Source organism: Vespula pensylvanica, chromosome 4 (genome assembly GCF_014466175.1).
Source record: "Vespula pensylvanica isolate Volc-1 chromosome 4, ASM1446617v1, whole genome shotgun sequence".
In the NCBI taxonomy this organism is placed as follows: Eukaryota; Metazoa; Arthropoda; class Insecta; order Hymenoptera; family Vespidae; genus Vespula; species Vespula pensylvanica.
Window position 1 is genome coordinate 4,751,245 of NC_057688.1, and position 27,965 is coordinate 4,779,209.

At 30.8% G+C, this 27,965-nt stretch overlaps 4 protein-coding genes across 10 annotated transcripts in view; 1 reads left to right on the forward strand and 3 right to left on the reverse strand.

Moving 5' to 3' along the window:
- The window catches only part of LOC122628377 (two pore potassium channel protein sup-9), a 50,890-nt gene extending 36,013 nt beyond the window's left edge, over positions 1-14,877 (reverse strand). The window contains exon 1 of one of the 3 annotated variants that reach the window (XM_043810629.1): positions 14,289-14,877. The gene's annotated coding sequence lies outside the window, so the exon portion shown is untranslated. Of the gene's footprint in view, positions 1-13,443; positions 13,506-14,288 lie in introns of those variants that run through there. The other 2 variants (XM_043810631.1, XM_043810632.1) reach the window with 2 other exon arrangements.
- Positions 14,878-18,453: 3,576 nt separating this feature from the next.
- Positions 18,454-22,572, reverse strand: LOC122628514 (probable cyclin-dependent serine/threonine-protein kinase DDB_G0292550). 5 transcript variants are annotated; one of them, XM_043810888.1, is made up of 4 exons: positions 19,466-22,572; positions 19,118-19,396; positions 18,785-19,017; positions 18,454-18,658 (listed from the first exon to the last, which is right to left on the reverse strand). In XM_043810888.1, the coding sequence occupies exons 1-3, from the start codon at positions 21,415-21,417 to the stop codon at positions 18,813-18,815; spliced, it is 2,436 nt and encodes an 811-aa protein (XP_043666823.1). In that variant the 5' UTR covers positions 21,418-22,572; the 3' UTR covers positions 18,454-18,658; positions 18,785-18,812. The 5 variants fall into 5 exon arrangements, with proteins under 5 accessions (XP_043666823.1, XP_043666824.1, XP_043666825.1 ...); XM_043810889.1 differs by lacking the exon at positions 18,454-18,658 and having other exon boundaries at positions 18,693-19,017; positions 19,466-21,422; positions 22,190-22,572; XM_043810890.1 differs by lacking the exon at positions 18,454-18,658 and having other exon boundaries at positions 18,693-19,017; positions 19,118-19,247; positions 19,320-19,396.
- Positions 22,573-22,716: 144 nt separating this feature from the next.
- LOC122628515 (viral IAP-associated factor homolog) lies at positions 22,717-24,312 on the reverse strand. The gene is made up of 5 exons (XM_043810892.1): positions 24,115-24,312; positions 23,715-23,856; positions 23,422-23,647; positions 23,140-23,348; positions 22,717-23,042 (listed from the first exon to the last, which is right to left on the reverse strand). Exons 1-5 carry the CDS (start codon positions 24,115-24,117, stop codon positions 22,918-22,920), a joined length of 705 nt encoding a protein of 234 aa, XP_043666827.1. The 5' UTR covers positions 24,118-24,312; the 3' UTR covers positions 22,717-22,917.
- A 1,424-nt stretch (positions 24,313-25,736) lies between these two features.
- Positions 25,737-27,965, forward strand: part of LOC122628305 — a 57,215-nt gene continuing 54,986 nt past the window's right edge. Inside the window, exon 1 of the mRNA XM_043810469.1 lies at positions 25,737-26,061. The gene's annotated coding sequence lies outside the window, so the exon portion shown is untranslated. The remainder of the gene's footprint in view (positions 26,062-27,965) is intronic.

Consider the following 27,965-nt stretch of genomic DNA (forward strand, 5'->3'; position numbering starts at 1 on the left):
CTGCTACTGTTAATGGTTTATTCTCTCTCTCTCTCTCTCTCTCTCTCTCTCTCTCTCTCTCTCTCTCTCTCTCTCACACTCTCTCTAATTCAACAAACAGTAGAGCTGAGAAGCTGAGAACACTGGCAAAGCAAGACAAAGCCTTGAACAGTGTTTGCACCTATGGGCGAGGTTTGTTGACTCACGTACACTCCCTTCTGTTCACCGAAAAATATGCAAAGGGCCAATGCGTAAACGATCAACTTGTCAAAGGGAATGTGTCTCAGTTCACTGCTAAGAAACTCAATAGAAACTCAAAAGAAAACTCACTCAAAGAAAAACAATAGAAAAAGAAAAAGAAAATACAAATAACGTAGGTAGCTACCCATCCTAATAAAATTTTCTTATTAATCGTAATTCGATTATGTTAAACTTTAATTTCCCATAGAAAAAAAATGTATGCACAATGTCGAGAATGAGGATGAAACCTATTTACCTATTTACTATAGGGCGCAATAAAAAAAAAAATAAATTAATAAATAAAGGAAAGAAAAAAAGAAAAAAAAAAACTCATCTACGTAGGATCACAGAGTCGCTGAAGGACAAGAAATAAAAAAGTGTTACTATTAGGGGAGGATAAGTACTCTAGGGAAACGAATAAGCATGTTTGTACTTAGAAGAAAAGGGTCTAGTAAGAACGAGAACAACTCATACAAATTTGTTTTTAATTATTCCTGCTTTAAAGATCAGTCGTCGTTCGAGCCCGAAATATACTATTCCGATATGACGAATATAATTCGAAAATAAGGAATTATTTGAGATGGCCAGTCTCTGTCCGTTCATCTTCGAAGATCCACGAAACAACCTAATTGACTAAAATGAAATAATGTGAGTAATGAAAGCGAATAAGGGACACGCACAATCGTAAAGAGGAACGATCAATTTTCTTCTTTTTGATATACATATGAAATATACAAATTGTCTCAGGGTAATCTCGCGAAAATAGAAAATTGTATATATTTATATATACATAGACATGTGTATTTGATTGATAGAGAACGTCTTATTTAATAATACTAAAACAGTTGATTGCCCTAAATCTCTAGAATAAAATTAGATATAAGAAAATGTAAATGAAGAATTACTTGTCCTTTTGTTATTAATATTAGCAGAACTAAGGTAAAGCAATGACATCTCTCTCATTCGTTCCATTTTATCAATACTGAGATCTCCTTGGTAAAGTTCGTGGTCTAAGGTGTTATCATACTACGTTTAATACCTAATTCCTCCTTTAGAATGGTACGAGACGATCGCAATTAAGAGCAGAATAATCTTGATTTCCCCATTGTTCCCACGAACGCTACGTTGAATTATTATGTCCCTTTTGTCGTATCAATTTCCTCTTACGGTAGGTACATTAACTCTTCAATTCTCAATTCTTATTTCCTTGTTATATCTAATATTTTACAATCTCATACGTTAAATTAAAGATTCGTCTTATCTTTTACTTCTTCCATTTTCTCTTTTCCCTTCTTCTTTTTTCTTCTCGTATTTTTTTTCCATTTCTTTTTTCTACCTTAATTAAGCACGATCTACGTACGTTACTTCTATTTGTAACAATGGATCATATCCCTTGGATAGATACTATTAAGATTTGTCGCTTATGCAAAATACACAATTCGTTTATGAATGATAAAAAATTGGTCCAAGTAGTTACACTTTGCGAAGTTACCAGTCCAATTACAACGCGCTTTTCTTCCATTAAGAAACTCAACGACTTTCGTAAACCTTCTAAGTTATTATTCCAGGCTCTTTTATAAACATGAGAAATTTCCAGAAGTCTTCCCCCTCGTCTCTCTCTCTCTCTCTCTCTCTCTCTCTCTCTCTCTCTCTCTCTCTCTCTCTCTCTTTCTCTGTCTGTCTCTCTTTCTCTTTCTAGCCCAGAAAGCTCTTCTTAAGTCCTCTTATCCGTCTGACCTACAATACGTGGCTTTGCGTCTGAAATTTTCCCTACGTCAAACGCAAGTGAGAACAGATTCCCACGGGGATGTATCCTGACTTACTTTTGATTGGCGCCCTAAAGAATAATAATTCTTACCTGAGAAGAAAAAAGAGAGAAGAAAAAAAAATAAAATAAATAGAATAAAAAATAACAAAAAAAAAAAAAGGAAAACCTCGCCATCCCATTCGTCCAACCCCTACCTCACGAATATATTGCTTTATTATTGGGATGATTAAATTTCAGAAGAGAGAGAGAGAGAGAGAGAGAGAGAGAGAGAGAGAGAGAGAGAGAGAAAGAAAAGTAATCTTTTTTTCATTACAACGAAAAAGTCGTTAAATTTTGTTCATTTTCATATTTTCACTCGGATCTTCCTTTGAGGAAAATTTTTATTAATAAATAAGATGAATGAATAAATGAATGAATTAATGAACGAATAAAGAAAAAAATAAATAAATAATAAAAAAAAATAAATAAATTGTTAAATTTTCCTACGCCTGTTTTGGTTCAAGCACGCGCGCGAGAGAAAGAGAGACAGAGAGAAACAAAAAGAGAAAGAGAGGAAAAGGGAGAGGGACACGGCGCAAGTGTCGAGAAACGAGACGAGGAGAGATACAGAGCCATCCTTTACGGTACAGGGAGGGTTGAGTGGGGGGTTGGTTGCTTTGATGACGTCATGAAAAGCGCGCAAGCGCTGACTCGGTTACGTGTTGATCGTTATCCACTTTCTGCATCCTCTAAAGTAAGGCTCCGTTTATACATACATATAGTATATTGGCCTATGCAAAACGATGTGCACTCGATCATATCAAAGTGATGGCATAAAAATAATTCGTCGAAAGAAGAAAAAAAAAAAAAAAAGAAAGAAAGAAAATTTTATCGAATCAATTTTCTAACCGAGCTTCTCCTTACAATCGGTTAGAAAAGGAAGAGGAAGTATAATGAAAAATTTATTTTTAAAATATAATCGCTCGTGCGAATATCTTTACCATATTTTTATACAATATAAATAATAATAATAATAAGAAGAAGAAGAAGATAACAATTAAATTAATTGTTCAATATGGAATTGATCAAATATAAATTTGTTGAATTGAATTAAAATGTTTCGTATCGCGCGCGCGTGTGTATGTGTGTGCGCGTGCATGGACGTGTGAAAATATATACAAATTAAAAAATATATATGCAATATTAAATAGTAATACGTTAAAATATGATTAGTGAATATTTCATGCATTTTAATAACCTAATTAAACAAAATGTTACGATATTTGATACGATCAAATAGAAGTAATGTCGAATTTTGTTCTTGCTTTAAAATTCATTTTTAATAGGTAAAAAAAAAAAAAAAAAAAAAAGAAAGAAAAATAACAAAAAATAAAAGTTCATAAGTTACAACAAAATGATTCTGTACGATCAAACGTGTACATCAGCTCGTAGTTATCAGGTCAATGACCTCAAATATTGTTGTCAATTGTAAATTACCAAGGAAACTTTAACTACAGTCCTGAAGAAGATCTGAACTTACGACGAACGGATTGCGCGAACAGAAACGGCTAGAGCTTTTGCTTGGTCTAGCTTATATACGTTGGAGATGCAGTTAAATTTGCATCCCGCATACATTATGCAAATCTTGCACCCTCCCGCATATCGTAGGGGCGTGCTTCTAACTCATTCTCTCATACACATACATACAGACGCGTGCACGAGCGCGTAGAGAGAAAGAGAAAAACTATCTTTCTCTTTTTCTTTCTTTTCTTTTCTGTGGTTGGTTCGTTCGTACAACTTAATCGAATTTCTTTGGGTTTGCCCGCATTCGCGAATCATTTTCTATGTATCCAGATTCATATTCTCCATCATCCCCGACCTAACAAACGATCAAACATCTTCGAAAGTTTCACTGACTTTGAAAAAATTGCCTGTTAAACTCGAAGAAGAAGAAGAAGAAAAAAAAAAGAAGAAAAAGAAAAGGGTTTGATCGCGAGATAACGCTCGAACTGACGGCAATTAAAATCTCGATGAAGGATACAAACGATCTAAAAATAAGGAGATTATATATAGACGTCTCACGTGGGTTACACTTTCAATTATAACAGGGTGATATTTCAAAATTATCTAATGATAATCGAGCTGGTTGATGGACGGAGTATGCAAAAAAAAAAAAAAGAAAAAGAAAAAGAGAGAGTATATCAATAATTCTGTTTTCTCAAATGGTTCGGTAGTTAAGTAATATCTGAAGTAGAACGACGGAACATTGTTCTTTTATTGAAAGAGAAAAAAAAGAATGAGAATGAGAGAGAGAGAGATGCTGAGAGTATAAAAAAAAAAAGGTATCTACGCACAAAAGTTACGTGACGTGCGATACGCGTGTCGTACGAGCAAGCTTTTTATAGGTATCACGCGCTGTTTTACTGATATATCAGAAGGGTCTGCGACTTGTTAATGAAAATCAATATTTCCTGGACGTGTGTACGTGATGAATAAAATGAGAACGTGTGTGTGTGTGTGTGATCAAATGAGAGAGAAAGAGAGAGACAATGAATTTAACGATAACTATCAGTGAACGAAATTTTTGCCTCAACAGGTCGAGACTGCTGAGTCGGTCGTGTCGGGAAAGTATCTAAAAGAGAAAAAGCGAGATTTATATTCCTCGAAGGTAGGTATAAGTTCGACTTAATCGTACGTATCCCAGGATCGAAGACCTAGAGAATGAAACCAATATGATCCTTCGATTCCGATAGTCCCTCCTCGATCAATCTGAAAGATTTATTTCTTATGGTTCGAAAGTACCACAAGACCTTTTACCTACGTACCTAGCGAGCTAGTTGGTTAGCTAGCTAGGTAGCTAGGTACCTACTTACTATCTTCTATCTACCCATCTACCCAACCTACCAATCTACTTCTATGTAATTCGAGAAAACTAGGCAGTGAATCGTGAAACATATATCCTACGTTCTTTCGTCTATTACGTGAAAGTTTGACGAAGAAGAACCGATTACATCCGATTTGGAATTACTCAGAGAGACTATTAAATTCGTCGTCTCTCTTCTCCGAACAATCATAAGGATTTTCTTTCAGAATAGAAAGTATCTTTCGGGAATGATTTCAATGTTGGACCAAGCAAATTCGATTGGATTTGTATAATCAAAAAAGAAAGAAAAAGTAAATTAAAATATAATCCAGCGTAGTTATTTAAATGAATGTAAGGGTAAATAATAAAGTTGGAAGATACGATTATTTTTTCGTTATTATTATTATTTTTTTTTCTTTTTTTTTTTTTTTCTTTTTGTTTAGATATAAAAGTAAAATTACTTGATACGAAAAAATAAATTGTCCATTTATATTAGATAGATATATTACGAATAATACGATACGATGCAAAGTGATCCAAACGAAAGTTCATTGAACTTTGAACAAAGTTACAAGATACATAAGAAAGAATCATTTATATCTATTTATATCAATATATTAGAAATAAAATGTAGGTATAAAATTATTTAAGAAACAAAAAAAAGAAAGAAAAAAAAAAAAAAAGGAAAAGAAAATTTATTGGACTTTGATAAGAAAACGTGGAATTACGACTTTTATTATCCGATGTAATTACGTGGAAACGATGTTCCATTGTTCAGCGATTAGGCGACCCCTTTTCCTAACATCGACTTACTTCACTATGTTTCTATCAACGCCATTAATTCGTAAGAACCAATCCGGATTCTGAGGATCGTACGATAAAACTTGCTAAGTAAAAAGAAAGAAGAGTCGTAAGTCTAACGTCATTTCAATTAAAGTTCATTTTTCCCTCATTATTATCGATATTTCCTCGATTAATCTAAGCTTTTTATCATTAGAAAATAGTTTTCTATAGAAAACCATCCTTCGGCAAGTTTGATAGTAATACAAAGATGAAGATGAGCTTTTTGGAATATTACAAGAAAAAGAATAATAGTGAACTATTTCTCTTTCTATTGCCTGAGGCCGAGTTAACTCACTTCGTTGTTCTAGCTATTCATAAGAAAAGCAAAAGACAGAAAGAGAAAGAAATAGAGATAGAGCGAAAGAGAGAGTGTCTACAAAGAACAAAGGAATGACAAAGAAGATGTAAATGGTGGAATGAAAAAGAATAATAAAAAAGAAAAAAAAAAAAAAAAGAAAGAAAGAATGAATGAAGAAAAAAGATAGTCAAACTTTTCTATATACGTTCCGATTTTTCTAAAATCACTGGCTCTGTGCTAAACGAACCTCCTAGAAAGTAGATAGATAGATAGATAGATAGATAGAGATAGATAGAGATAGATAGTCCAAGATCTCTTCTTCCTTCAATATTTACACTCGCCATTAACTTTCTCTTCGACGATCGAACTGACGCTTTTCCTAAAGTCGTTTCACCCTCATCAAAATTCGAATACTCCTTCGACTCCTGAAGAATCTTCGAAAATCTTTTCAAATTACAAAAACCAACTCAACGTCTTGTGCTTTAAGTGATACGTATACGATTAATGACTAGCATTTATTAAGTAGTCAATACTTTTCAACATTTAATCAATATTTTAAACAAATGACCAATATTTATAATAAAATATCGATGCGTAATATAAATCCTGGGACAATCTTAATATTTAATTATTTAATACTGACCAAAATATTCATATATTGATTATTTTATAATATACTTATGAATTAATTAATGAAATCACCGACGAGATAAATAGATGTTAATGGTTAACAAAAAGTGTCTCTAAGTCGATCAATAAATAAGATAATTCAATAAAAATTATCAGAAACATTAGAGATTACTATTTTCCAATACCAGTACTAGAATCTCCAATCTATTCCACTCCTACACATTCGTAATCCATCCCTTTGAATTCTTGCTCATCCAACGTTCCTAAACTTTTCACCAATTTCCCTGTTAGCCACGAACATATCACGCTCGATTTCCTAACAGGAATTCACGAAATCGTTGTTATAGTCATTGATCAGAAAACCAAAGAATCTTCGTTCCTTAATACTTCCAAAGATTCTCAAATTATCATTGACTCGATATCTTTTAACACGTTCATTCAAAACTGTTCTCTCTCTTTTCTTTTTTTTCTTTCTTTTTTTCATTCATTCGTTCGTTCATTCGTTCATTCATTCATACATTTCTTTCTTTCTATCTTTCTTTCCCCTCATTTATCTCGGTTACGACATTGTTCGAAACGAGCTCTATATTAGAAATTATTATCTCATTAATCGTTTCTCCATTTTCCATTAGGAATCCACCTGGAATCTGGTACAACTGTCGACTAAATCTACCTACTCTAATAGGAATTTCGATTCGACGAAATTTGCATCGCTATCCCTTCTGTAATTGAGTCGTCGTCTCGGTGTTCGCTCCAAGTACCTCCCATTCGTCGAACAGGTACTCCTCGCTAAGCATTCACCTGTGTAGGTATATCGAAATAATATTATCTATGGAAACGCTTCAGTCGTTTTACCAGTTAATAGCCAAGTAACGTAATTTCATTGGGATGAGACTGTTATCTTAATAATGCTTTGTCATTATTGTGACGTCATACAGCTCGTATCGTAACTATAGTTGCTATAGAGCAATAAGTAATACCGATATTTTTTAATTTATTTATTTCTATTTCCTTCTTTTCTTTTTTTGTAATTTCTTTTCATCTAAATAAACGACAGGCACTGTGTTCGTTATGTTAGAGTTATATTAATTTATAGCGTAAATGTCGATGTTATTTATCGGCCAATCTAGTATATGATATTTCACTTAACTTAAATGCTTGAGAAAATAGAAAAATTCTAGAAATTGCAAAAGCTTTCCTACTTCCATACTAACACTTCCCAGTTTCGTTGAATTTTATATTACCATGGGAAGCATTACTTAGGACGTAACAAGTACCTGACGGCGCCTCGCCAAGAACGCCCTGCGAAATAGTCTCTAATATAAGGAGCGGCAAGAGCATACTCGAGGGAGGTCCGTGCATATTCGAAATCACATTACATCGACGCACGTTCTCGCCTCTAGATTCTCTCGATCTCATTACGTCGAATCTCTCAGAGTATTTGCGGAGCAAAGATCGAACGAAAAGTCTGAGTGAGATTCGACATTAATCTTAATCGATAAAAGAGAATCACCATTTTGATTTTTCAGCTTCCCTTTTTCCCTTTCTTCTTCTTCTTCTTCTTCTTCTTCTTCTTCCTTGTTTTTTATATTTCTACATTTTTATGTATTTTAAAATATGAAATTCGATATTAATCTTAGTTGTTGGAATAAAGTCGCCATTTATTTTAAAATCATTAATATGGAGAGTCGTCATTTTTAGTTTTTATGTCTCTTTCTTTTTTTTTTTTATTCCTATATTTCCATTATAATTAAAAAATTGGAATGTTATGTTAACCTTAATTGGTAGAATAGAAGGACGCCATTTTAATTTTTCTTCTAGTATTTTTTTTTTTTTTAATTTCTACACTTTCATGTATTTTAAAAGATGAAATTTGATGTTAATTCTAGAGTAGAAGGCCGCCATTAAAATTTTTCAAACTTTCTACATTTCATTTTTTTATTACTACATTTTCATACATTTTAAAAGATTAATGTCGAATTTCACTTTTTGAAATATACGAAAGTATATAAATAATGCATATTTTACACACACACACACACACACACAATATAAAGAAAATAAAGTATTCTTTATTTTATATATATATATATATATATATATATATATGTATGTATACGCTTTAAGGATTCTTTGTAAAATTATCCTAGAAAATAAGTGACATTCGATCGAAGGAAAGTTTTAACGAACAGTAACACGAACTCTTATCGAAACTTTCCTTTGTGTTTCGTTCTTTTCTATCGATACTACTTCCATGTCACATAGCATAGACCTGAACTACTTGAACCAAGATGATTTCACGTATGAAATATCATACACACAATATCTTTATAACTTCAATCCATTTCTCATTAAAATTAATAATTTAAAAAAAAAAATATTATTTGCAGTTATAAATTAAACATAAAAAAATTTCCTATCTTTCGTTAAAAACTCGTGTAGTGATTGGTGTTTTTAAAATGAAAAAAAAAATGGCAAAAATAAGGAGAGAAAAGAAAAAGAAAGAAAAAAAGAAGAAGGGAGAAAAAAAAGGAGAAAAAAAAAATAGTTTCTTTTCATGGATGAAGGAGGTTTTATCTAAAATTAAAACTTTGAAAGCTTCTTCGGGTCGCGAGATTAAGTGGATCGTCCATTATATAGAAAAGTGTGTGGAAGGGCGGTGAAGTAAGAGGGTGAAAGTGGGAGGTGTGAGGGGGAGGACTTTTTGCCGGTGCGTTAAACTCGCGAGGAACGAAAGAAACGAGTAGAAATAGAAAGAGAAAGAAAGAGATAGAAAGCTGTTCGGAGGAGTAAAATGAAGCGCTTTTTCTTGCATTTGTGCGAATTCATCGAGTGGAAAAGATGTCCGTTCGTTCAAACGACGCAGAGAGAAAGAGAGAAAGAAAGATAGACAGACAGAGAGAGAGAGAGAGAGAGAGAGAGAGAGAGAGAGAGAGAGAGAGAGAGAGAGAGAGAGAGAGAGAGAGAGACTGCAGGATATACGTATATGTCACCTACACATATACATATGTATGTATACATCTACACACAAACTTATGTGCACATAGGTAGATACATAAGATACGATGCACACATATGCAAGAATATGTCGAATAAAGTTTCTTTTCTCATTGCATCTTTTCAAATTTTATGCAACGTTTCCTTCCTCGAAAAGAACATTTTAATCTTGTCCATCGTTTCTCTTCTTGAGTTTTACTATTACACTGCTTATTTTTATCTGTTAAGAACGATGCGGAGATGTGTACGAATCGTGTAATATATATCTGTTTTTTCTTGTTCTTTAATATTATGTGTATTGTTCTCTCTCTCTCTCTCTCCCTTTTCTCTCTTCTTCCTGATAAAATTCTCATGAATCATATTATGCTACGTTTTTTTTTTATATCAGCAGGACAGAATATTAATTTCTAAAAAAAAAAAAAAAAAAAAAATAACAAAATAAAAAAATGTTCTTATTTGTGTGATACAAGCTTTTAAATATTAATTACGTTCTTCTTTTTCTTTTCTCACCCTAAAATAAATAGCTTCTGGTAAATATTTTCTTTTTTTTTTTATATATATATATATAACGTCTAAAAGTTGTACGTAATCAAAACCATAGATATTCAAGAGCATCGATATAAAGCAAGTAATAAAAACGATAATCGCGAAATATATTTGTTCGACACGTGTAATCGCTCGGTAAAACGGCTTACGTCGAAACAAATTATTTCACTTTAAGCATCATAGATGCAACAGTCGATTCCGATGGAAAGAAAAATTGACAGTTTTTTTTTTCTTTTTAGATAAACGAGATACGACATATTTATTTGAGCCCTTTTTTCCTTTTCTTTTTTTTTTTCCCCTCTAAAAATATTCTCCCTCTGAAATCCCTTTTTTTTCTCGTTCATCTTTTTAAATAGTGAATACGTTCAATCAAAAAATATGTATTATAAGTATCAAAATTTCAAAAGAGAATACGAATAAAGCATTTTCAGATCACAGATTTATGGAATCGAATGAAAAAATACAACATTTTCAATAGGTTTTTTTTTTTTTCGAAATCGTAAAACGATTTCGTTAGATTTCATCGTAGATTTTAAACAAACACGTTCTATTTTCTTACGAACCTTCGTAAAAAAAGAAAAGAAAAAATAACGAAACTGCGTTAACAGTTTTAACTTTTTTCTTTTTTTAATCAAAGTATCGATTATCTTTCTCGAACAATGTTTACAAAATTACACGTGTCGGAGAAGTAGCTAATCTATCGAGTATACTTTCTTTTCATTGTATCGGTCTTTTTATTCTTTCTTCCCACTACGTTTCTTTATACCTCGTATTTACATCCCAAAAAAGATAAATAATTTACTGCCTCATAAATAATACTATAACAAACCTCCATATTTTGCCTTCCAATTCGCTAACCCGAGGAAAAGGCTGAAAGATAAATATGAAACTAGTCCGTTGATATGAACTAAATCCTCTTTTCTTCGTTTGAAAAAATAATCCCATAGTACCTTTGTAAAATTAAAAAAATGTATGCAACTATTATCCAAAAGTTAATCCAATTTATATGTCTTGAACAAAATGCTTTTTTTTTTTTTTTTTTATCAGTTTCATAATATATTTAGACAAAAATGAAATTTGTAAGAAAAAAAATATACATACGTGTGTGTATGTATGTGTATACAAAGTAGCTCATATAAAATATTATAAACATGACGTTTATAAAATAATATACTCGGAATAATATTTTTCGACATAAAAATGAAATAATATATAAATATATATATACATACATTATTAATATACATAACTATATTTATATTATTAATATATACATGTGTTATCAATGCAAAAAATGGAATATTACATATTTAAATTGAAATATCGAATTTTTTTCGATAGAATAATTTTCTTTTTAATTACTTCTTTTTTTTTTTAATGTCAAATAAAATAGCCACCATTCGACTGTGTTGTATTTTCAATATTACGAGTTTTATATATATATATATATATATATATATATATATATATATATATATATTTCACAATTTCAGTTTTCTGTAAATATATAATTAAGAAAAATAAAAAAAGTTCTATTATATTTTTACATCATTACTTTACATAAAACATATATGACATATACGTATATATATTTATATAACAAGTTTATATCATCTAGGATGATTATTAAGTCCAGGTTCGCTGGTCGAACTTATTGGTCTCGATATCAGAGCCATTCGACAAGCTACTCCACGATCAATTTTCTCTTGATTTTCGATGCGACCGGAGTTGCCTTTATCATGGTAATACGTTCCTTCTTGCCATCTTGCGAGCGAGCTCGTACAAGCTGACGCCGATCGCATAGTCAACAAACAGATAGACAGAGAGAAAGAGAGATAGAGAACCGATTTCACTTTGAAATAAGATCGTATTGGTGGTCTGCTCGATTTAAATATCATTTTTAATACTTCGTCCATCTTGGATCGTTTCGATGAAAACGATCATTATATTTTTGTCGTCCAAATAATAAAAACAATAATAACAAAAAAAAAAAACGAAAAAGAAAAAATGAAAAAGAAAGAAGAAAATGTATTTTTTATTTTCTCTAGGAATATTTAAATGTGTTTTTTTCTTCTTTTCTTTTTACATACAGATACACACACGCACACACACACACACACACACAGTATGCAGTCACGAAAAGTATATTGAGATTCAGGACTCACGCAAGCATCGTATCTATTTTTGAAAACACGCAATAGTTATACATAAAAAAAAAAGGCAAAAAGGAAAAAAAGAAAAAGAAAAATCCCTGTACATACGTGATCGCGATGTAAACGTACGGTCCCGCGTACACACGCGAATTCAGATTTATGATGAAACGCCGCTAGCTATAAAATTACAATCGAATACTTCGCAAATGCAAAAGTTGGCGGGGCTTTTTCTTTTATCTTTTTCTTTTTCTTTCTATATATATATATATATATATATATATCTTCCTCCCTTTCTTTTTCATATATTCTTTTTTCCTTTCTTCTCTTTTTTGACATCACTATGGAAATGAAAATTCACTTTAAAATCGCTTTTTCTCGTTGGCTTTGTAGACTAAAAGTCCATATAAAAGTCGCTAACTCTTTTCTTTTACGATTTCTATATATATATATATATGTATGTATGTATGTATGTATGTATGTATGTATGTATGTGTGTATATGTATATGTATATTGGTCCATAATAAAATCTGACGATTTGACTTCGGTCATCAACGTTTTTACCTTTTCCTAATCTTTCCTTTTATTTTCGGAAAAAAGAAAACAAAATGAAAAATATTACGTTCTAACCTCTAAATTGCTTGTATGATTTATTAGGTATACGTATCTACTTATGCATGTACGTATATGGATAAAGAAAGGAACGAAAAAATGAAGAAAAGAAAAAGAAAGGTTAAGTCAAGAAATATTTCTATCGAAATATCTTGTGTTGGATAGGAAATAAAAAAATATATATATAAAAGAAAAAAAAAACGATCGAAATTTCATTATCAATATCAATATTCGATAAAAGATTTCTGATACGTGGAAGGATCTTACATCGTTCGTACAAAATCGTTTTTGATGATGACAACGATGAGGAAGCAATACGTTAAGCTAACCTAAAACTTCGCAAACCCCAATCGACCTCGTATTTTCCGTATTATCAACTAAGAAACATTGATCGTTAAACGATTCGATTTTCAGCAAAGTTCGACGCCTCCAATCTTTCATGTAAATCTTCCAAGTAATATATATCTACGTTGTTCAAAAATAACGACATATCCACGTTTTACACACGGGACGATGCAAAAAGGAAGATAAACTTACGTACGAAAAGATCCTCTTCCCTTGAATAGAATCTCTATCGATATCACAAAAATCATTGTCGTCGTTGTCATCGTCTTCATCGTCATTATCATCGTTCAGAGATTCACGTTGGTTAAATTATTAATTCGTTTTCTGTCACTTCGTTTTTCACTCTCGACGCACTAACGCGAAGACTCCGATGTGTGCGTATACCGGCCGGTATACATTCGATTGTACATGCGAGAATCGAAAGAAAATCGAAAGAAAATCGAAAGAGACATATACATAAAACGAACGAGAGAGAGAGAGAGAGAGAGAGAGAAGAAAAGAGAGAGAGAGAGAAAGAGAGAAGGAAAGAGAGAGAGAGAGAAAGGAGAGGAAAATATCGAACGAGAATCGAAGTGGTTGCTCGAAAACGCCATGTCCGCTATCCCCTCTCCACTCTCTCTCTCTCTCTATCTCTCTCTCTCGCACACTTTATCCCTGTCTCTCTCTACGCACGCGACGCCGGCCGAGCGCGTACGATCTTTGATATCACGAAGTAGGAAGTATGTAATAGGAGAGCAAAAGCAGAGTCGAATTTCTTCCTTTGAAACGACTACGTACGTACGTAAGTACGTATGTGTATCGTGTGTCCTCACATTCTTCTTTTTTGTCGACTTCGTTATAAAGGAAAAAAATAACACATGAAAAAGAGAAATATAGAAAACGTACACACGTATACAACAAAATAAGAAAAGATTTTTCTTTTAATTCGATTCGCGAGATCGATCGATGACGTAAAGGAGAGAGAGAATTTCGCGCGTAACGAAATTGTTATAACCATCGACAAATAAAATGTTCGTTTCAATACAAATGTTACTTACCTTTCACATCACGGCGAGTAGTAGACACATGCTAAATCCGACCACGCCATGCTCTATCTTCCTTTCTCTTTTCCTCTTCTCTTATCTTCTATACGGCGGCGTTCTCCCTCTCTCTCTCTTTCCAGTGGAAGAAGAAAAAAAAAAGAAACACGACACCGCACTGCACCACACACAGAAACACACTTCTTCCTTCTCACCACATTTTCTATCGGCTCTTCTTCTTTTCTTATATTCTTTCGTCGTCGATCAGTTTTATCTCTATCTCTATCTACCTCTCTCTCTCTCTCTCTCTTCCTCCAACCGACCGGCAAGAAACCACCACCCCCTCTATCACATTTTCTCTCTTTCTCTCTCTCACACACACACTCACCCACTCTTTCCACCTCCCTCTCTCTCTCTCTCTCTCTCTCTCTCTCTCTCACTCTTTCTTTCTTCCCCTTTTTTATGCAGCTTCTCTCTCTCTCTCTCCTTTTCTCTCTTCCTCCCGGCCGGCGAGCGAAAACGGACGTGAGCCGATATCGAGACGAGGCTGGTGGAAGGAGAGAGATTGCTGGAGAGGAAGAGGAGAGGGAACAAGTACAGTAATCGTGTATGTGTGTGTTGTCTCGTGTATATGGCTGTTTTCTTCTTTTCTTTATATTATTACTATTATTATCATTATTATTAAATATTATTAAATATTGTTGTAGTCGTCATCATCGTCGTCGTCGTCGTCGTCGTCGTCGTCGTCGTCGTCGTCCTCGTCGTCCTCGTAGTCGTCGTCGTCGTCGTCCTCCTCGTTGTGTTGTTGTTGTTGTTTTGCTTATTGTTGTGTTGTTACTACTACTGCCACGCGTATATAACTTGCTCTTAGATTAATTTATGAATTATTTTATTCGCCTCGTCGAAAATAGAAGGAGAAACGGCGACAGGAGGAAACGGCGAGAGGGTGGTAGGTCAGGAGGAAGAGGAAGAAGAAAAGGAAGCACCTCCCTGCGGCACACGCGCGCGCGCGAGAGAGAGAGAGACAACCCAGCATCCAGCTACGCCCGTGACAGCGTCTGGGCAACTACTGAGGACGATCTGCGCGGTTCCGGCCTAAGCTCTCATTCCATTTTTCGCCGTAGTTGGCGCCACTGCTGTGACCCTTCCTTCCTTCCTTCCAATCCTTTTTTCCTTTCTTTCTTTATTTCTTTCTTCTTTCTCTTTCTTTTCTTCCTTTCCTCCTTCCTTCCTTCTTTTCTTTCTTTTTTTCTTCTTTTCTTTTTTTTTTCCCCTGTAATATACGATTTAACATAAAAATTTTCGAACATTCAAAGTCCAATTTTTCGACATTTATCTTCATTCAAATCGATTGTTACGAATTTCAATTTACCCGCCATTTCATTTCCTCGACTCTCGTTTGTATCACTAAATATATAAGATTATATTTGATATATACATTTGATATCTTTATCGGCAACAGTTTCAGGACATTGATTTTAAAAGTAAAAATACTGACGTCATAGGATCGTTCTCCATATAATGTTCCAAAAATGTTACGATTGTAAATCGTATTGTGTATATATATATATATATATATATATATATATATTACGATGGACCAATCAAAATTCGCGATTCGAATGTTTCGCGACCTATCGTAGTTTTTTTTATTTCTTAATATATTGCAACTTATTTCAGTTCTTTTCCGAAAGTTTAACAACATTATCGATATCGATATCGATATCGATATCAATCGAAAATCTCTTTCATATCGCATATATATTTATTTCGTATTCGAGTGACTTATTATATCGAACTTTATTTTCGTATAATCGATAGAGATTAAGCTGTCTCTTAGACAGGCACGATAGTGTTCTTTAAATTTACGTAAAAAAAGAGGGTCTTTCGAGGCGTTGTATACATTTGAATGAAAATGTAAAAAAGAAAGAAGTTTCCAAGTGTGTCGCGGTCTTGTCTTACCCTTATAAATCGTCTACCATCTATCAACGTCAAATTACAGAAGCAACGCTGTACTACATAGGGATTGTAACATTTTCAAAAGAAACATCGACTATCCACGATCGTAGAAAATTTAAAGTAACGTTATACCAAAGATATCGAACTATATATTCACGTGCACATAAAATTCCAATAATTTGTAAAATCTTTATGTACAAATAATACACACACACACACACACACCTATACATATTAATGACGTAACGCCTGTATCGCAATAACGAGTACATGCATATTTAAAATATCACATACCATTAATCTTCCAAATTTATACACAATATATCCTTTAATTTCCTCTGTCATTAGAACAACTAATTAGTACTAATTAGACGTGACTTAAAACAATCTACGTTAACAACTTTTGTAAATGTAAGAAAACGAAATATAGTCCGAGAATATTTATCGTTTTAGCTTTAGTGAGATTACAGTGAAAAGTGGCGCGTTATTTCGAAATGGTTAAAACGCTGAATAACAGAGGGAATTTTTACCACACGATTTTTTTTTTAACCAGATGGAGTATGAAATTATTATATCTGTAATCCGAAAAAGATTTATACGTGTCTATAAAATCATTTATTATTTTTCTAATCTCCTGTACTTTTTTTATTCCTTCATTTATATATATATATATATATCTTTTTTTCTTTATTTATAAATGAAGGAATAAAAAAAACTTTTTTGATTTATCTGAAATCGATAAGGACAATTTTATTTCTTTATTCCAAAAAAAAAAAAAAAAAAAAAAAAAAAAAAAAAAAAAAAAAAAAACAAAAACGAGACTTATGAATCTAATTCATACGATGCTATATCATTTATGGGTGAAAACAAAAAAGATTATTTTTTTCTTGGATTAAAAAAAAAAAAAAAAAAAAGAAAGAAATGTATTATTTAGTTCGTACGCTTGTATCGATCTACAATGGACGCATCGTCAATAATAATAAATCGTATTTAAATTTTAACGATAAAAAAATTAATTAAATTGTACTAATTAGTCGAAGGATCGTTTCCGCTCAATGAGAAATGAATGCTTGTCTTCTAGATAATTTATATGATGCAATTAACTCAAAGCTTTTTTATCGCGTGCGTGATCCTCTCAACGGATTTTTTTCTATGTGTCGCAGTCTTTCATGCGTGCGGACAACTCATTAACAACAATAATTAAACACAAGGGAATAATACCAATAATAGTATTAGACAATGTGCTTGTTTTAAGTCGTATCGTCAAATGTCACGTATCGATAATTAAATAAGTTTTATCATTTCTTTTATTTTCTTTTTATCTTTTTTAATTATTTATTATTTAGCATTTATTTTACGTGGGATTTTAGATACGTGAAAATCGTGAAGGCTTCTTTTCGTGGATTAATATTGTTTCAAATTGTTGAGAAACAATTTTTACTCTTGGTACAGACGTTCATTAATCTGTCGTAATGAATTATAAAGGAATAATTATTTTAATAATTATTGTAATTAATATGCAAGTGGAATCTTCGTATATACTTCCTATACATTTTTTACACACAATATTTCCATATATTGTTATTTTGGAGAATTTCTTATTGAAAAGATGATAGTTTCTTTTATTCATTTCTTTTTTATTTTTACGAAACATATTAAATATCATATAAAAATATTATAATTTTTGTTATGTATTTGACATTTCTTTTTATATGTTACATTCAAGGCCAGAGATTGTTGGAAATACTGCGTACAATTTGAAATGATATTAACTTTCAGTCACCTCTATTTTGTTTATTTGTTTATCTCGTGTTAAATTACCGCAGGAGATTTCTTTGTAATGAGATTGTCCTACTATCAAAAATTAAATACATACAAATATTCGCCGATATAATTTTCTATTAATAATTTTTCGTTTTATAGTTTACAATGACTTCGATTTTCTATATCTTTGTTCTTAAAGCGATTAAACGAACAAAAATACGACAAGTTTTATTTATCATAACGTGTATGTATATGTTAAATGATAAAATTAGTTTTGATCGAAATGTTTTCTAATATAATCCATTTATACACGTTTATAAAAAATATAAAAATAAAATTAGCACATAAAACAATTATTGAACAATATATATATATATATATATATATATATATATATATATATATAGTTTATATACGTATATACATACATGTAGATATAGTTTATATATGTATATATATATATATAAATATTAACTATAGCAGTATAATCTAAGTCAGTCAAATTTACATAAATAGAACATTATATAACATAAAAAATACTTAATCTCTTAAAGGAATCGATGTAAGGACGTTTGAACGACAATTTTCTTTCATTTTCTTTTCCACTCTGTTTCTTTTATGTCGATTAATTTGTTTAAACGAACGAAAATTAAACGGTGCGTGAACTAAACAAAAAACAAAAAGTTTTCTATCAAGTATATAAAAAATATTGTTGCAAACTTATAAAAATAATATGTCATATGAAATTGATTGTAAAATAATAATTATTCAATTGCTTGAGCATAACCTACTTATTTCAATAATTTGTTATTATTAACATTAATCAGCGACTATGAAAGTATATTTCCTATTCCTTAGATTTAGAGATTTTTGGGAAGTAACATGTATACCCAAATGCTTTTCAAAAGCACCATATTTTCTATATATTTTGGAACATATATCGCATTTATATGCCTTTGTTGTATGTTGTTTATTTTCCATTTGATGCACGATTTTAAGATGGTGCAACAAAGATGATTTATGCCTAAAAAAAGACATAAGTATACAAAAATTATTTACCGTGTTCAGCTACACATATATTGCACTATTCTTTTTTGATGAAGAAACATAGATACCTTTCTTACCTGTAATTTCTATTACACGTTTTACAAGTAAAAGGTAGTTTAACACAGCCACAATGTATAAAGTGTTTATTAAAGATATACTTTTTATTGAAAAGTCGACCGCAACGTTCGCATAATATTACATACATATCTATAAAAAGATATGTAATGATAAAATTAAGAATATATAAATACATGTAGAAAAAAAAAACATGTTTGCTACCTCCATGTGCCCCTGTTATATGTAATGCCAGTGAACGTTTGGTTGAAAATTTTAATGGACATAGTAAACACTGTAAACTATAAATATGTTTAATTACATGTAATATGTTAGAATTCCTAAATGAAGTATATTTGTATATAACTTACGGTTCTATAACATTTTTTGTTTTTTTTATATCATTTGGATTATGATTTTCTGCTATATTTGAGTCACTTTCTTTCATTAGAAATAGTTTATTATTTGCTTCTTCATAATTACATTTTAACTTAAATTCTTCATCAAATTTATGGACAATCATATAATTATAATGCATTTCTTTTTCTTCTTGTACTACTTTTTCTAAATGTATATCATTCTCAGGCAAATTTGTTAATGCTATATTTTTTGAATCTGATGAGAATTTTGCAGGAAGATCCTTGTTAAAAAGTACATCAGACCGAACATTCTGCTGTGCATTAATTTTCTCGCTTATAATAGTCGAATGTTCTAAATCATTAGTTGAAAAATCATGTGTTGTATTTTTATTAATACTAGCAGGTGCAAAATTAATATTTGAAGAATTTAAATCATTATTTAATTGGCTTCCCAAATAAGTTTCAATTTTTTTTTCTTCGAATAACAGATTATCCAAATTTTTAGTTTTGTTTTTATTTAAAGAATTTTGTAGACAATTATATGATGGATTATTTTGGTAGAATGCATCATCCAATGAATCATTAAAATAATTTGATAAATAACTTTTATCGTGCATAGTATAAATACTTGCCTTTTCTAAATCACACTCATTTGAAGAAATATGTTTTGTATCTGAACATTTCCCAAACAGTAAATAATTTTTATTTTTATGTTGAAAATAGTCCTCGCAATCCGATAAGCTATCATCTTTAAAAATAACATTCTTACCTTCCCAGCTATTTTCTATCTGATCTATAAAATTATATCTTAGAGGATCCTGACATTGTAATTCTGGATAGTCTACAACATTAGAACTATGAATGTTATTAGAATTTATATCACAACATTTATCACCTAAAACTTGTTGTTCTTTTATAACATCTGTTAAGATGTCAAAGTGATCTGTATAATCTTCGTGAAACTGTTCTTCATAAAATGTATTGAATCTGATAGAAAGATCTAAATCATTATTTTTTTCCTTACTTTGTTCCAAAACATTATTCCAAGACATAGTAGAATCTGTAGTAACATTAGATTCCTGGAAAGCTTTTTTCACATTTTTATCATGTTTATCATTTACCTTTTTAAATAAAAATGATTTCTTTTTACGATTCATTTTTCTTTTATCACTATGATTAAATTTCACTGCTCTCCTCGAATTGAACTTATTTTTTCTTATACAATTATCATCACAATTATCTGTAGTATTAACTACCCAATTAACTGGTTCTTCTTGTATAATCAATGGATTATGTCTTTGTTTTCTTTCATGATGGGATTTTGTAATATTCTTAATGTTATCTTCCTCAAAAACGTTATTTTCAAGTACGAAATTATTATTATAAGAATTATCTTCTGTTTCAAACGGAATAGAAGATGTATCATGTTTAGAAAATGTTTTGGGGCCTCTTAATATGTTAGGTAAACTACGAGTATTACACAGATTATTAAGTACAAATGTATTCTTATCAGATTGCAATTTTAACGAGTCTCTATTATTTCTTGAATCATATTTATATGGCAAATAAGATACCGTATTATCTGCTTCCAACATAGCTAATTTGAACACTTGTGAATCTAAGGAAAGAATTTTTTTATTGACATCTTGTGTCTTCTTATCCGTCATAATCCATATTGAATCATTTGGTGCTTTAGTAAAATCATTAGAAGTCTGATTAACGCAGTCGACGACAGAATCTGATATTTCAATAATACATTCATTTTCTTTCTCATTCTCTGTTAATAATACTAATTCAATTTGATTGTCAGAAACATCTGTCCTAATCATTGATAAATCATGTTCCTTTCTAAAACGATCAGATACGTCGCCGGTACTATCCATTCTTTCGTCTTCTAAATTATTGGAAGATGCCCAAGCATCTCCTTCCAAACTACTAATTACATTGTCCTCTTTAATATTCATAATACCTAAAAAATAAAGTGAACATCGGAACGAACATAAATGGATAGTTTATTTTCATATATATCTTTAAAGTAATTAAACTATAATTAATCAGCAATTATCTTAAATCATTGACTTATATTAAATTTTTAAGAAAATATTTCAAAGGAGAAAATGAACGGATTAGAAATAAAAATTACGTATCTACGGAGCAGCTGTCGGTATCTATGCGATTACTATTAAAATATAATCTACTATAATCTTAATGAACGGTAAATCGTACAATTGTTCGAACGAATTACAAGTGTAAAGAATAATTGAACCAAACTGTATGTTTTATACGAACGTATTGAATGAGAATACACACGTGTATTCCAATACAAAAAGATATGACTATCCCCACTCTTTCATTTCTTCTTAAGAGATTTTTACTACTAACAAAATCGAGTGTTTTTTCATCTTCTTTATATCGTATAACCATGATATTATTACTGAATAAAGAACTCCTATTTATATTGCTAATCTTAATTACATATACGAAAGAAAATCGTTGATTAAAAACAATCGAACAAATTATCTTTTTCCTACGAAAGATTTGCATAATTTTGTTCTAATCATCCAATACATATACATATATACGCATCAACATGTAACGTCGCTTAACAATGATATGAAATTAAATTGTAATCGTAAAAAAGAAAAAGAGAAAAATTATTAATATTTATGTAAAATAATGTAAGAAGTTAAAATTGATAAAAAAAAAGAATTATGCGTTAAAACGAATAAAACTCACCGGCAAAATTGCCTCACGACCGTCTTCTTAGAACGACGAATAGCGACTAAATCTTTTTGTCGAAGCGATGATGCCTTTACTAGAACTGTTTAGTCGACAATGAAAAAGAGACGTAACGTGCCATTTACGTGAGAAAGAAATTTGAGAAGTCCTTGAGGACAAAATATAAACAGCACGAAAAAGGCGTCTTTCGGTCGACTCTTGAAATCAAAACACAAACTAGTCTATCTAAATAAATGCGTATATGGCATTGTTGGTCCGTACGTGGCATCGTTAATGTATATTTTGCTGTTGATTGTTACGTAAGTATTGATAAAATATATTATTACACTTGCGAGGAAAAAGAGAGTTTCGATTTTGATTTATAAATGCGCACGTTGTTCCATCTTATTATTTTAAGATTATGATTTAAATAATTAAAAAAATTGAATTTCGATAATCAGTGAAAAATTATTTTTGTCAATTTTGGTTAAGTTATCGTACATTCCGAAAAACAAATGTGGAGAAATAAATCTTTGTGCAAAATATAAAATAGGAAAATTAAATACTTTATTCCGTTAAAAGGTATTAGCAATGAAATTTTTGGAGTTAATACTTTGTAATAAGTGTATATACATAAATTCTTGTATATACATAAATTAATAGAAATGAAATATTTTTCGGTACATAATATTTACATTTTTAGCACCTTTTCATTGATCTTTATAATTACCTAATTTTAAAAGAAATTACCAATCGTCCGTCTCGCTATCACCTTTTAATTTAGAAAATAAAACATCTTTTACTTGCGGACGTGGATTTTCTTCTATTTGCGTTGGTACTGCTTCTGCTTGACCAAGCATCCATTCTAATTCTAAAATATAAATTATGTTTATGTTCATGAGTATGTTATTGTTGTTATAATATTTCAAATATATATAACTATAGGTTTGATATTGACAAATTCTAACCTTCTTCGGTAAGTTTCATTCCACGTAATTCTATTGGTCCAATAAACTTTTTAACCATGTTTCCTTTGCGGTAAATGAAAATAGTTGGAAGATTTCTGTCTGGCCAATTAGGTATACAAGTAGTAGAAATACTTTTGAGGAATTTTGTTGCAGGAAATTTTCTTGCTAAGGAAGCTAGGTGTTGGTTGACGAGCGAACATAAAGGAATTCTAAACAAATATATATGAAATAAATTATATCTAACTTAATAAATATTACAAATTTTATTCTTCCATAACTTACCCTGGTTTATATAAATGCAGAACTACCCAAACATCTCCTGCATTATTAACTTCTTGAATATAATCCTTTCCAGATATCTCCTTAACCTCTCCATACTTGTCTTTTCTTGCTAACTCCTGCATTTCTGCTATCCTTTTACGTCTATATTCTAAAAGAACCTTCTCATCTTCTTCATCTTCCAATTCATCCAATTCATCCAAAGTTTTATTTTCTAAATCATTAGCAGCTAAAGGAGAAAAAGATCAAATATTATTTATTGAATTTCAATTGATGCCACAGAAAAAGATACTTACTCCGCCCAGTTTTTTCATTTATTGTATTTTCTACAATATCTAATATTTGATCTTCTGTCACTTCTTTTTCTTTGGCTTTCTCAGGAATTATTCCCTTTCTCCTGAGAATGTCGTTCCATTCCGTATCTTCATTAGGATTTTGCTGTAATAAAATAATTTATAAAAAGAAAGATTCATTACGTAATTAAGTTAACAATCAGGTATGCTATGAAACAATTTTTTTACATAAAACGAAATGTTTACATAAATATAACGAGAAGAATAAGAATCTTATAAAACTGTGTTGATCTATTTTCAGCTGTAACACTTCCTTATAAAGTTACAGGCTAAAGCTGCAGGCGGATGTATACGAATCAGCTAAGCTTTTTAAAAATAAACAATCAGTTTTTTTCTTCCTTACCATTGTATTACTTTTATATTTTTCTTCGCACACAAGTCTTACTAATATCAAAGTATCATGCACATGAACCGTTCGTTGTACGTTCGACTAGTTAATACACTGAAAAAAATCCCTAGTAATTATTGAACGCGACGACTATATTTTATTTTCTGAAAACTAACTCTCTATATACATAGTAGAAATTATACGTGTAAACGCATACAAATAGAACGTTCACTTTACAGTTACATTGATTCACATCTAAAAAAAATCGATGAGTGGCGCCCTCGATTGAAGAAACGAGAAAGTTTATACAACAGAAGCTTTTATCGAATCGATAACTTTTAATTTTTTCAACAACAAAATTTTCAAGAAAATTATATAAAAAGAATTGAATATTTATATCTACGAAGTTTAGAATCTATTCTGTTATATAGAACAAGTGGTAAATAACCTAGAAACGATAATAACAATCGACATCAGAAAAATATTCGTTTAGAGTTTCCTGCACACGAATAAAAGAATCATCTTCTTTTTTTTTTTTTTCCTTTTTTATTCATGTGCGTGCGTTCGGTTTGTATTGTCGAAGCATTTATTTTGACAGCATTGTGTCGGTCAAACCATCGTACTTCCTGTTGCGTGCAGGAATAGAGAATGCAACCCTGTATTTAGGCGCGTGCGACCCCCTATCAAGAATTTCTCCGCTTTGTGTGTAAACTTGTCGAGTCGGAATTTCACGTATATACTTCAAAATGCGAGAAAAGGTATAATAAACGTCGAGTCATATTCAATACGCTCAAAGAATGTACCTAATACAATATGCCACGCACGAGTAACATTATACAGTTTGCAGTGTTATGCATTTCAGTCGATTTCATTTTTTTTTTTTTTTGCCAAGGAAATAATATTTCGATTAATATTACGATTCGTTGTTCGTTATAATATTTTTGTTTATTATGATAATTGTTACAAAAAGAAAAGAATGAACATTTTTAATAAATTTTCTGACTTCAAATTATACGTAATTTTGATACTTTATTACTTGTACAAATTTAAACGATCAAAATTTCTATGCAAAGAGTATATTTTAAATCATGTATAAAATTACTATACTTCGTTATTTATACGTATTAAATATTTTTTATTCGTACTTAACATTATCAAAAGGATTCGTTTGGATGTAAAACAGAAGGTGAATGCATTTACGAAGATAAGAGCGGGATATCGGAAGTAACCGAGCTTCGTTTACCTTAGCCAATCAGAAGAGCTCGTCATGGCGGCCATCTTGCGCGGTAGACCGTTCGAGTTGGTAGTCGCGTGGCGACGAGCTATCGTCGAGGTTTCGCAGTACGAGCCGTAGTGCCGAACCGAGTTGAGGTGAGTCGTAGCGCTCTTCAACGTTTCATTTTAACGTCTTCTAGTCTTATTTCCGACGACGAAGTTAATTTTTGTGACGTACGTCTTTTTTTTTTTACGTAGTAATATTTGGTCGTGTGTTCGACGAATAAAACGGATCGAAGGACGATCGGATGACATTTTGTGTTGACTTTTACAAACGTAACGAGTGACAATAACAATAATATCTTAATTATCTTTCGTACATCGTATATATATATATATATATATATATATATATATATATATATATCGGATATACATATGTGTAGGAACGCGTGTGCGTGTGTGCGATTATGTGTGTGTAGAGTTAATAAAAGACCGAAGATCATTTTCTCGTACGTTGAATAACATAAGACGAAGTTGTTCTTAACCTTCAATGTACCTGACAATGAAATCATTTTCTCGAATCTAATTGCTTAACGTTTGTTGCGTGCATTTTATACTTTAATTGCGCACAGCAGTGCGTAGATGCGATATCAGAATCGTTCCTGTGATCACCGGAAACACAAGACATCGTCGTTCATTCACCGTCTCCTAGAAGACTTACAACGTTTTACTGCTTGGCAAAAGGTATTTTTTCTTTTTTTCCCTAATGTGCATTTTTACTGCATACGTATATATATATATATATATATATATATATATATATATATATGTATATGTACGCGTTATCGTTATCGTATGATACGTGCCTCCTTTCTGTTTATCCTTGGTGCAAGATGCAAATGGCGGTTGCGTGGGGAGGAGGATTGGTGAGAGCGATGGCAGGGGGGGGGGGAGATTCGTTGAAGGAGAATGTTTTTTGTCTTGTAAGAAATTTCGGAAAAAAAAAATACTCTACGATTTATTTTATTTATTTTGTTTTGTTTTGTCTCATATATATATATATGTATGTATGTATGTATGTATGTATGTATGTATGTATGTACGTATGTATGTATATACGTATGTATGTATATACGTATGCATACATGTATGATGTATGATGTATGTATGTATGTATGTATGTATGTATGTATGTATGTATGTATGTATGTATGTATGTATGTATGTATGTATGGTGTGTGTGTGTATGTGTGTGTAGGTGGATGTGTATATAAATTTTATATAAGACGAAAAACTATCGCTTTGGTACGAATATATATAACTATAGATTAAAAAGAAAGGCTACTATATATTGGATCAGTAAAAAATTGTAAATTTAATCAGTATTTGAAGTAACTAATTAGTATTTATAATAAAATATTAATACGTAATATAAATGACAAAACTTTAACGTTTAATTATTTCTATTGACCAAAGTATTCATATATATCGATCAAATATTTATTTAACAAAATACGTATACGCACTAATTATTAATAAAAATATTTATCAAATAAATAGAAATAAAGGAAAAATACTCGACGCTCTATTTTTCTTTATTCGCTTATTTATTTTTACTTTTATTTTATACGATCTTCCATAATTTTATAGAAATTGTTATATATATATATATATATATATATATATATATATATATATAAATTTTAAGCTCGTTAACGATAAGAAATGTTCGCACGAATGCTTGTTGGGTTCGTTCGTTCGTTCGTGTGTACCTACAAAGGCGCCAAGAATTGTTTACATTACGGTCACGTATCCGTTCGTATCCTCGCGTCGAGAGTTTAATGCTAAAACCTATAAGTAGTTTTCATTTTCGTGTGTTTTTCGTCGAAACGAGCATAGAAACCATATCTATGATAAAACTAAGCTCGTGTCATTGAGCGATGTTTCTGGATTGGACTCGCACGTGAATACACATTTTCTTACATTTAAAATCTTTCTAAATCATACCTCTTAAATAAGCTTTTATTTTTTCATTTTAATTTAAATAATCGAATTGTAGAGCATACTCATAGAAAATTAATTTCGAGAAATCGACAGCTAACTTTTTCGATGGACGTAACTAATAAATAAGAGAAGAAATACCGATCATATACCTCGTGATAATTAAGCGTTCAATTACCATATTGATTGCTGTCCTTGAAAGCAAAGATGTATTCTCTTATTTCGTTACCGTATCAATCTGAATAGCTCGTATTATTAACTCGATTGGAAGAATCAATATTTGTATATTTGTTAATTTAATTATTCATTAATTTTTCAATAATATACTAAACTATCAAAGACGATCGAGTACGTATATCTCAAATATAATAATTTCATTTTTATTTTTGTATGTATAATAAATATTATATAAGTATATATATATATACACATATCTATATAAAATCTTTCTCTCTTTCTCTCTCTCTTTCTATATATATATATATATATATATATATATATATATATATATATATATACATACGTATACAGGATAAAAGAGAAAGATAGATAGATGGATTATTCATTGGAATACATTTGAGAGGATATTTAGATCCAAGAAGAAGATCATTTATATTGGTTGATAAGACCTTGCACTTTCACCAAGC